The following is an 11,515-nucleotide window of genomic DNA, read 5'->3' on the forward strand; positions in this document are numbered from 1 at the left end:
TCATTTTAGAGGGGAAATAACTCATTTTACTCCTAGAACTGTTGGAAGATAAAACATGGTCATTGTTGGTGACCTTTCCTGAAGATGACGTTTCCCATGTTGCCATGGGAATTGGCTGAACTCTCCTTCATGGCGTTAAAGGTGCTGGCTGCTGCCACCTGCTGCACCTGAGCCTCCGTCAGGCTGAAGCCGATGAAGCTGCAGATCTGCTGGATCCCTGCGCTGAGATCCTGCAGGGCAGAAAACATCGTCTGAGAGCAGAGTTCCACTTCAGCCACCGAACTGAGAGGTTGAGGAACCAGAGGCCTGACCTGCTTCAGGTCCTCAAAGGTCACCACCAGGACGTTGGGGTCGTCCATCCTCTGGTTCCAGGCCAAGGCGTGGTCAAAGTACGAGCCCCAGCCAACTGCACACAAATATCAGTTATTCATGGTTTATGTGTAACACAGGCATAATTTATAACTGGTTATATGACCTGACAACCAGAGAAACCATCTAATCATCAGACAGATGTTTGAACAGTTGATTAGATTATCTTGATGCCATAAAATGGACCAGAACTCTCCACAGTAATCCTGCTGACTCGGCTGTATTTACTGTTTATTAGCAGCTTTAATAAACAGCAGAGCTCATCTGGTGAAGTTCAGGCTGTAAGAATCTGTAATATAAATCATTCATTTACATGGAAACATATAAAATACCACTGAGTAAAGATCATTAAGTAAAGCTGGACAGTAACATGTTAACTTTTTAATAATTATATTTCTATCTTACTGCACTAGACTTTTTACTCCATCACTTCACAGTAAAACTGATTTACTTCAGTAACTCTGGTATTTTGTCACTGAATGAAGAACAAACCTGTTCAACAGAAAATGAGGATCTGATGTTATTTTATATCAGTGACTCTGTAAACAGCAGATTTTGATGGAACGTTTTCTATAAACTCCTCCTAATTTAACTCAGCAGGAAGTTGAGTCCAAACCTCTGACTGCTGGTCAACATTATAATAAAACATTATTTACTGTAGGGATTTATATCTGCACATAGTTTCCAGCCTAAGACAAACAGATCTAAATAAAATTGGTACTTTTACTGTCGTTCTGTTGTGGAAATTAGATTGAATGATCCATGAAAAACTGAAAAATGCCTAAAACCTGCGTTGGACATTTATTTTTAAAACTTCAGTTGTATTTTCATTATTAGTCAGTTTTTAAAATCCACTGTAGAAAGTCCAGAGAGCCGCAGGCTGCAGACACCAGACCTCCTGTATTGGTGCCAAAGGTTTCATGTTTTCTACGACATAAAACACATTTAGTTTCTTCTGCTCATGTTCCTCCTTCAGGAACGTCTTCGCTCTCTACAGCCTGATGTTCCCACTCACCGTCTCCTTTCATGAACTGGGAGAAGAAGGAATCCCACTCCACAGACGGCAGAACCGGGTTGTTGTTGCAGAAATGATAGTAGGAGACCAAGGTGTCCTTTGGGTTCCTGAACACCACCACCGTCTGGGAAACAACCTGATGGTTAGACCTGCAGCCGGCTGGGAGACTCTGGTTTCCTCCTGTTGTTCTTATACAGAGAAGATTCAACTGTTGTTTAAATGCAGTTTGCAGCAGGTTCAGGATGTACCTTAGTTTTCTTCTCGCTGAAGGAGGACGGCATGATGTCTGGATGAAGGTGAGTTCCCAGGAACCTGGGAGACGGAGCTTCAACCGCAGCCTGGAAAATAAAATTAACATTCAGAAGGTTTTCCGGTCCTGTTTCCTCTTCGATCAGGAACCATATCTGAACCGATTTCTGAGAGTTCAGACTGAGCTTTATTCTCTTTTTAAGAAGTCACCATGTTATAGATTAGCTTGTTTTAGTTTTTTCTCTTCAACTTTTCTCTGGGCCTCATAGAGGAAGAACCTTCAGATTTTCCATCCATCAGATGTTTGTTTTCTCCAACATTAGTTTGCAGGTCCAGAGGAAACCAGACATAATTTAGTATTTCTAAAAGCACATATTCAGGTACTTTAACTTCAGTGATGATTTGATTATTTGAGCAGTAGGGTCAGTAGTTTGACTTTGTCTGTACATCCTGTGTGATCTTCAGTCTGATGAGTTTGTTTTCTCTGCAGCAGGTGACAGAAACTATCTGGATCATTTAAAGTCTGGACACAGTTACCAGCTTCACACCAGACAACAATCCACAGTTTGACCTTTCACCTCCTGCTCTGACCTGAGACAGCCGTCTGGTTGCTCTGATAAGAAGCTCGGTGTCTCTCATGTGACCACAAACAGATGTGTACAACTGATAAAAGTTTAAACATTTTAACACCTTCAGGACTTCTGGTCCAAAGAACTCGATCAGCGGTGGCATCTTGGACTCATTCTTCATCTGGGTGGCCTCTGCAATGATCTTCTTCATGACTCCAACCATCCAGTTAAATCCTGCACAGAAGGGATGAATTAATTAACAGGATATGCAGGAACCAGAACATCGTTTAAACTTAATGTAGTTCAAAACGTCCAGTTTGTCCTGAAATGATTTCCAGGAACAGGCTCTGAGTTATCTGGGTTTCCACGGCGACGCTCTGAAGCCCAACCCTCAGATGAATATCTCCCGGAGCACGCCCTGCAGAGCCGGCTGCAGGCTGCAGGCTGCAGGCTGCAGCATTCCTCTGGAGGAGATTATCCATCTGTCTTCATGCTGGCTGTCGTGCAAAAAGCCTCATCCAAACAAACATTTCACAGAAACAGAACATCACATTCTTCAAATTCGCCTCAGAAACGTGACGCTTTGCCTCATAAATAATATTCTCTCTGTGTTTAATGACAGATTAAACACCAACAGACTTTAAACGGTCATTAATCTTCACTTCTGTCCCTCAGTGCAACTAAAGAAACATTATAATTATAGGTATTATTATCGTGAGTCATGTCAAACATTAAGAATAACATAAACATTAAAGATCAGTTATTTCTAAATACTCAGTAATCTGAGTTTATTGTTTCATCAATACAAAATTCAAACATGAACTTTTTATCATGTTTGGGTTGTTTAGTTTTTTCATTCTTAAATTCATTTAAACATTTTTTCACATTAAGTCATAAAGTAAACATAAAATCAACTTTTATTGATACTTTTCTTTTTCAGATGTTATAGAATATTTTTATTTGAGCCGTAATGAGAGATGAGCAGCTGCTGTTCATAACTTTGGGTTAGATTAGGATTAGAGTGACTGAGTGAATAAAATAAAACATTAATCATCAGATTAACTCTCCTTCAGGTGGATAATAAAAGCTTCTCATGAATGAATGAATCAACAACAACGACGGATCAGATGGGAGAAAAACTCCAGGTGTGGTTGGTTTGGGTCATTTAACAAACTGACATTTAACAGAAACATCAACAGAGGACTGAAACACACACCTCACACACACCTCACACACACCTCACACACACCTCACACACACCTCACACACCTCACACACACCTCACACACACCTCACACACACCTCACACACACCTCACACACACCTCACACACACATCTTTGCTGTTTTAACATTTATTCACTTCTTGTCAGTTTCTATGAAAGAAAATCTTGTTTGGTTTTGCAGATTTCAGTTTATTGTTTCTGAGTTAATATTTGTTCAGGTCACACACAGTCGGCTGATTGAGGGTTTTATCCTTTGAATTACTTTAATTTATGATGTTTACTTTGCAGGTGAGGTTTTATTAAACTCATGTTCTGATGGTCAAACATCAGCCTCAGATTTTAACCAGGTCCAATATTTGATCCTCAGCTGAGTGGAATTAAATAATCATCAGTCTGGAAATAACTTTAAATATTTAAATTAGCATCAATATAAATCATAGATGGAGGCTTAAAGAACAGACTTACAATTATGTGACAGGAAAGTCAGGCTGGAAGATTCAGACAAACCCCTGATCAAACCCCTGATCAAACCCCTGATCAAATCCCTGATCAAACCCCTGATCAAACCCCTGATCAAACCCCTGATCAAACCCCTGATCAAACCCCTGATCAAATCCCTGATCAAACCCCTGATCAAACCCCTGATCAAACCCCTGATCAAACCCCTGATCAAATCCCTCCATTAATCTCTAACATGACACTAATCAACATGTTTTCCTTGAAGCAGAGACTCTTCTCCATCTGGACCAAACGTTTGGACCTTAACCCACAGTTTGGTCATCTGATGCCAATGGCCTAGTCCAATCCCTGAGAGCGACTGTCCTACAGCTCTTAGAATCTTCACCTGTCCATCACACCTGGATCTGTTGTGCTGATGAGGATTGGACTAGGCCACACATCATCTGCAAAGAGACGCCAAGTTTCCGAAACACGACTCCCTCCTCTCTACACCCAGATCCAAAGGTTTGGGAGCATCAGAGCAGTTAGAGCCCCCAAAATAACACCCCTAAATAAAAAACCAGTGTTTATAGATTCAGCCTGGTTTCAGCCTCAGCAGAACCTGAACCACGTGAAATGAAATGACAGCAGACTCATCCTGCACTTTATTAGGACATTTAAAGACACTTTACATGGAACCAGTCATTTCCATTCACTCACACATTCATGATGATGATGAGCTAATAGGTAGTAGCCACAGCTGCAGGCTGACATGTCTGATAAATGAATTTCAGCCTCTTCTGACCTGAGGAAGGAATCATTTCCCTGTTCGGTCCTGGAAACATTCACTGTGTGGTTACAACCCGCAGGCGATAAACAGAAAGCTAATGGCTAACAGCTAACAGTTAACAGCTAACAGCTAACAAATAACGGCTAACAGCTAACGGCTAACAACTAACAGTTAACGGCTAACAGCTAACAATTAACAGTTAACGGCTAACAGCTAACGGCTAACAGTTAATGGCTAATACCTAATGGCTAATATCTAATGGCTAACAGCTAACAGTTAACAGCTAACGGCTAACAACTAACAGTTAACAGCTAACGGCTAACAGCTAATGGCTAACAGCTAACGGCTAACAGCTAACAGTTAATGGCTAACAGCTAACGGCTAACAGGTAACAGCTAACGGCTAACAGCTAACAGTTAACAGCTAACAGCTAATGGCTAACAGCTAACAGCTAACGGCTAACAGCTAACGGCTAACAGGTACCAGCGATGGAAAAAGTCAGATTTTGGTCTCATTTCCCTGCTGTGTGAGTTTAACCTAAAAATCTTTGCTATTTAATTCTGGAAATGCAGAACATTTTTAAACTCCTCAGTTCGTCCCAGTCTGATCTTCAGGATCATCGACTCTGTGGGCTTTCAGCCAGGACAAGTTTTCCTTCCGGCCTGTTTCACCTCCAGGTGTGTCGCCAACCATGAGGTCAGAGGTCAGAGTGATCTGCTCCATTAGCATTTTACTTTTCCCTGACAGTAAAAACCTGTAGAGCAGGTTGACCGACTGCAGCTGAGCAGCTTTACTCCTCACTGGGTTCCTGTTCTTTGCCTTCAGCTTTTCATTCATTAAACTAAAACTTATCAGAACCAGATCAGAGGAAAAACTGTTTATCTGCAACATGAAACCAAACTGCTGCTGATTCCTCCTAAAGGAACAAATATCTGACTAAATGTGAACGTCCAACAAATCATTTTAAGACTGGAATTATTCTCTGCTTGAAACTAAGCATGAAACAAAGTAATGCATTACAGAGTTTGAAATGTGATCAGGGGATTTTTCTGCCACTCACCACATTTAGGATAAGCCACCAGCATGATGTCGTCGTCTCTGGCCTCCAAGCCGTCCAGACACTTTAAATGTTCCTCCGGACACATGAGGGTGGGGTACAGCACCCCGTTGTGTCTGTACAGCTTGTCCTCGTCCCTCATGGCCTTCGCCTTCTCCAGCCGGGCCTGCATCCTGTCGGCCAGCGGGTTGCTGCTCATCCTGCTGAGGGAATCTACGGATCTGGAGCCGCTGCAGGAGAACAGGGAGGTAGAAGAGCAACAGGGAAAACTGCTCCGGTTCAGACTCTGGAGCGCTGAGGGAGCGAGAGGAGGAGGAGGAAGAGGAAGAGGAGGAGGAGGAGTCTGGAAGCACCTCCTCTCTGCACGCACATGCAGGAAAAGCTGCAGCTTCATGGAGGAGTGATAGATCACATTTCCCGTCTTTCATTCAGCAGATCGGAGGTCAAGAGGTCATTGGAGAGAAAGTTGAACTGAAAGTTGGTGTTTAACTCACTTCCTGCCCAGATGTTTATCTCTGCTTCCTGACATGGAGGAGCAGGAATGAACCCAAACTGGCTGCTGGTTCTGGTTCTGCTTTCACACACAGAGCTGTGAAGCTGCAGTCCAGCACATCAGTCACTTCAGATCAATGAAAATCAAACAGAAAATCTCATCAGAGTCTGGATCAGAGTCTGGCTCCACATGATGCAGGCAACGATGATAAGACTTCAAACTGCACTGACACCAATGTTTTTATCTTAAAATCGATTCATGACAGGACAGGTTTTATATGTGAAGGTCATCAGAAGGTCGTCAGAAGGTCATCAGAAGGTCATCAGAAGGTCATGGTTTCAGCCGAGTCTGAGGACAAAATTCAATAAAGCTCAAATTATTGTTTAGATTCTCAAGAGAAAAAAGAAACTTCACCATCCATCCATCCATCCATCCATCCATCCATCCATCCATCCATCCATCCATCCATCCATCCATCCATCCATCCATCCATCTACCGTTTCTTTTAACTTTCCAGTGGATGTTTTTGCTCTCAGCTGACCAAATCTTCGTCTCCTCCTCAGTTGTTGCTTTGGTCAGAGATGCAGCATGAGGCTCCATCTCTCTTAGTCTATCTGGACCTTCATGCCGGTTCATCTCAGGCTGCAGCAGAATGACATCAAGCACATTGTTGCTCTGAAAGCCGTTTTAACCTCAGTGACCGTCTTTCTTTGTCCAGGACGGTCAGGAATGTCGGCTGCAGCCAGACGGCGAAACAGCCTTCAGGTCTGAGTTTCTCCCTCCATTAGGATCCACATCCATCCTTCTGACTGTTTATGGTTTATTTCACCTCTCTGGTCTCTCTCCATACCCAGACCTCCATCATTCTCTCCTTCTTTCCTCCCCTCTCTTTCGCCCCTCTCCCCCGGCTCAGTGTTTTCGGGTCGGTTGTTCGGTGCTGCTCGGTTCAGGGGCCTCACTGTGTTAAAGTGCTGCAGACAACAATCCCTTTCTAGCACTGAGGGAAAGAGAACTGACATGAAATGTGCAGCATCAAGATGAACTACATCAGACTTTCCTTCTAAAAACATATTTTTGCTTTTCTCATTTAAACACTTAATTTTGACTTTTCTAAACTGTAATTTAACAGAAACCTTCATCAAACCTGATAGTTTGGTTCTGTCTTGTGGGTTCGTCTCTAGGATCAGTCGGTTATTCGCCTTTCTTCCTCTTTGACTGAATGAATGAGAAACGTCTCTTTAGTTTGAATCTGACTCCTGCAGGACCGAGTGGCAACGAAATCAGACTCTGAGCTCCGATGTTTTTATCCAACCACTTAAAAACATGGTTGGATCCTTTTATTTCAGGGTTTTAGTTTGAGGTCTGCAGTTCTGTGAAGGTCTCATCGCAGCATTTCAAATAGGACTTTGACTAGGCCATTAAGCACCCTGATTAGTTTATTTTTCAGTCTTTTGATTGCAGGTTTGCTGCTGTTTTCAGGATCATTATTCTGCTGATAACCCAGTTTGGACCAAAATTCAGCTGCCTGACAGCTGGACTCATATTTTTTATTTTTACTGTATTTTTTTTCAGGGATTTTTTGTTTGGAAAAAGTATTTATGTTTTTTTTTTGTTTGCTACTGTCAAAGCTCTCGCCTTTAGCAGGTGTTCACACTGAAGAGGTCAGACTTTCTGCTTTTAGCTGTTCTTTGGTGCTACCGTTGCTCTGAAGCATCAACATGGATCTTCTTTTTTCTCTCTATGACAATTTCTCCTTTAGAACTATTGATACATAATGGATGGTGGTGAACATTTTCAAATTAATATGTTTTTTTGTAATTCAATTTGTTGAAATTATTTTGTGTTGTTTGCAGTTCATCTCTGTTGTTAAAGCTGGTTGCATCAGGAGTCAAAGTAAGAATTTGTTCTAATCCTAATCCTCTTATTTGTTGTTTTACTATCGATGACAAATTTAAACACTCAGGTATTATTAGGAAATGACCAGTAGGGGGCGGCAGTGAACCCGGAGCTGCGTTCACTACACTCCGGCAACAGGAAGAAGAAGACGGAGGAGGCGGAAGTTCAAGATGGCGATGGACGGGATGATGTCCACGTCTCCGGGTCTGTCTTATCAAACTGCGGGGGATTTCTACCCCAGAAAGTTCGGTTCGAAGCCGGACGTGGTTCCGTCCGGGGTGACGGAGCGGAAGGTGGTTCCGCTGGATAAACCGGATATGGTGTCGGTGGACGTCATCAACATCAAGGAGCCAGGTTTGTTATGCTAGCTGTGCTAACAGCTAACAGCTGGTTCTGCTGTGTGGTTATGAAGGTCCAGTCAGCTTTAAATCTGGGTTCAACAGAAACATGGAGCTTCAGGTTCCATCTGCTGCTCATCGGAACCTCAGCAGTCTGGGTCCGGGTCCGGTTCTGGTTCGGGTTGACCCGCTCAGCTTCTCATTCACGTCAGTCTGTTTATGGAGATCCAGGTCATTAAATCCGGGTTACAGCTAACAGTCCAGCACTTTCAGGCCCATTTCCTGTCAGAGCTTCAGCTGATGACGGTTCATTCATGATGATACAGTTTATATCAAAGCTTTGGGTGACGGCGGGAAAGGAAAAGTTAATTGGGAACAAAACGTCAGCAGCAGATCCAGAACCAGCTTTAATTTCTGTCTACAGCAGCTGGAACAGAACAGAACACAGATCCATAAACCAGCCTGGTTCCGACCGGGAATCAAACCCAGGACTACAGCCGAGCAGAGCAACCCAGAACCTGGGTGACTGTTTGTTCATTTGCATATTTAAATCCTTTAAAAATGCAAATAATTTGGTTCTTTTTTATGTAACGAAATCAACGTTTTATTTCCTAAAAGTCAATAACGTCGTTATCCTTCATCATGTGAAAAGTTCAGACCTTCTGCTGAACATGCTGAACATGAAGGTCTGACCTGGGGATTCATCTTAGATCAATAATTTAACAGTTAGTTATACTCCAGTTATTAATCAATCACTAAATTAGTTGATGATTTTTTTCAATTATCGATTAATCACAATTATACAATTAATCGTTTCAGCCCTGAAACAGTCATGTACCTGTAAAGCTCTCAGTGGTGATTCAGAGATTCATTAAACTATTCTTCGATAATATGGTAAGTTTTCAGTATTTATGTTAAAACTTCCCGTTTTGATGAAGGTTCCTCATCATCAGCTTTAAACTGAGTTAATGTCTGAGTAAAGAACCAGATGTTTCTGTTGAAAAGTTTCCCTGTTTCCATGGTGACTGAAGATGTTTGTCTCCTCAGATGTTCCCCTGCACAGGAAGAAGCACGAACACGACGCCTCCGTCCTGGTAGGTCTCCTCTCTGACGTTAACCTGACAGACACTGAGACACAGAGGTTTTAAACTCAGCTTTTATTGTTCCTGTTGAATTTCAGATTCTCTACAGCTCATCTTAAAGGTCTTAAAGGTCAAAGTTCCTCCAACATTCAGCAGCTTCTACTTAAAATCAGACCAGGACGCAGTGATACATTAAAGCTGGAAAGATAAACTTTAAATAAGCTGTTTGATAAAACTGGGACCTGTTGATATTTGTTTTCTGGATAAAAGTAGAAACTAATCAACCCAAAAATCTAGAAAACTTCAGAGTAGAGCAGATATGTGACGTGTTTATTGTAGGAAAAGGGAGAAAAAAAGTTACGTAAAAGTAGCAAAAAGGTCATATTTTTGAATGAATTGAACTTCACAATTTTCACAAAGTTTGGACATTTCTGGTTCAAGGATGATCTGATGAATCTGTTTTAAGATGAGAGTAAATTAATATTTGGTATTTTTAATTTAAATAAATCTAATCTGAAAAGTTTGAATTGATGCATTTAATTCACATGTTATGCAAAGATGCACCACTTGGTGGCAGTGTTGGCCAGTGTTTGGGTGTAATGATCGTCTCTAAACCTTCTTGTTGAACCTAATAATACCACCTTAAAAACCCAAGATAATACCACCTTTAGAAATGGACTGTAGCCTTGCTGCTCTGTGGTTTGATCAAACGGATTAATTAATTATTAATAATCATGTTTTATTCAACTTTCATGTTGTGGTAGAAAATCCTTCATGAACTATAATCAGTGAGTGATTATTTTACATCTGATTTCTGTGTTTCCTCATGTTTTGTTCTCCTCTGTTCGCCCTGCAGGGGACCATCCATCCCTTCAGGAAGACGCACAGATCCGTGATCGGGAAGCTCCTGCAGGAATTCCAGCTGGTTTCCTCGGACAGACGGGTAGGCAGCGTTTGGTTTGAGTTTTTCTGGTTCTAATCTTCGTCCCGGCCTCCTCTTACCTCCCATTCAGGGTGAAGGCATCAGGGGAATCCTTGCTCTGTAATCCCGTTATGCAGTAAGCCTGTTAGGAGCTGGATCTGAGTCATGGAGGCAGAGCCGAACACCTCCACTAATCCTGTTTTCCCACTTGGTCACCATGCTGGTGTTTACTCCTCTTTTATTCTCATTGTTTTGGTTTTCACTGCCTGCTGGGAAACAGGAATCCTGACTGAACCCTGGATCTGCTGCCAGACGTTAAAGTCTGCAGCTTCTGAGCTGCAGATGTTCAAGTCTGGATCCAGACTGGAGATTCAGGAAAATAAATGTTGTTTACTGGAGAATAGTGGTGAAAATCAACTATAATCACAGCAAGTTCAGGTTAAAAATAGTAAAATAAGAATAAGTCAGTTCAGTACGAATAAACATGGGCAATAATGAGACGCGCAAAAGAGGAGGATCATTTAAAAATACACTGGATGAGTTTATATCTGCATAGAAACAGCAACAAACGATAATAAAAGCTGTTCAGATCCCAGCAGGGATGTAAAGAGGTGGAGATCGTTGGCAGCAGTGATGGGAGGAAGGATCTGTGTTGATGCTCCTTTGTGCAGCGAGGATCCAGCAGGTGAAGCTCAGGAAACCGTTCGGTTCTCTGGATTTTGTTGCTGAGCAGCAGATCAGAGATGTGAGTTTCCACTAGCAATATCTTTTATGCATATTTTGAAGTATTTGATCAGAAAAGGTTGATGGAAACTGATAAACTCAAAATAACTTCCTTAAGTTTACCAAACAGTTTTTACACTTATTTGAGGTGGTTTTAGTTTTTTTCTGAAAAACAGTGAATGAGCTGAAGGGGGATTGAGAACAACAGAGTAAATTCTGACGTAACGAAAGTTCCCACTTTCTGGTGGGTCTGTGCCTTACCAGAGGCACCAAACTGAAGGATTTCTAAATCTGAGTTTTTAATTTTGAAGAGGAGAACGCTCCGTGTTTCTGCTCCGTGTTTCTGCTC

General features: G+C 42.0%; 2 protein-coding genes across 3 annotated transcripts in view; one reads left to right on the forward strand and one right to left on the reverse strand.

Moving 5' to 3' along the window:
* The window catches only part of sult6b1 (sulfotransferase family, cytosolic, 6b, member 1), a 7,574-nt gene extending 1,377 nt beyond the window's left edge, over positions 1-6,197 (reverse strand). The window contains exons 1-6 of one of the 2 annotated variants that reach the window (XM_016667200.1): positions 5,716-6,197; positions 2,324-2,436; positions 1,633-1,722; positions 1,385-1,508; positions 312-406; positions 97-230 (exon numbers count right to left, since the gene is read on the reverse strand). In XM_016667200.1, the coding sequence (XP_016522686.1) occupies positions 97-230; positions 312-406; positions 1,385-1,508; positions 1,633-1,722; positions 2,324-2,436; positions 5,716-6,106 (947 nt within the window). In that variant the 5' untranslated portion in view covers positions 6,107-6,197. Of the gene's footprint in view, positions 1-73; positions 231-311; positions 407-1,384; positions 1,509-1,632; positions 1,723-2,323; positions 2,437-5,715 lie in introns of both variants that reach the window. The other variant, XM_007543941.2, reaches the window with a different exon arrangement.
* Positions 6,198-8,238: 2,041 nt separating this feature from the next.
* Positions 8,239-11,515, forward strand: part of LOC103132183 (zinc transporter 6-like) — a 32,286-nt gene continuing 29,009 nt past the window's right edge. Inside the window, exons 1-3 of the mRNA XM_007543942.2 lie at positions 8,239-8,455; positions 9,487-9,533; positions 10,378-10,464. Coding sequence (XP_007544004.2) covers positions 8,272-8,455; positions 9,487-9,533; positions 10,378-10,464 — 318 coding nt within the window. The 5' untranslated portion in view covers positions 8,239-8,271. The remainder of the gene's footprint in view (positions 8,456-9,486; positions 9,534-10,377; positions 10,465-11,515) is intronic.

The sequence above is a fragment of the Poecilia formosa genome, unplaced genomic scaffold, assembly GCF_000485575.1.
Source record: "Poecilia formosa unplaced genomic scaffold, Poecilia_formosa-5.1.2 Scaffold948, whole genome shotgun sequence".
NCBI classification, from domain to species: domain Eukaryota; kingdom Metazoa; phylum Chordata; class Actinopteri; order Cyprinodontiformes; family Poeciliidae; genus Poecilia; species Poecilia formosa.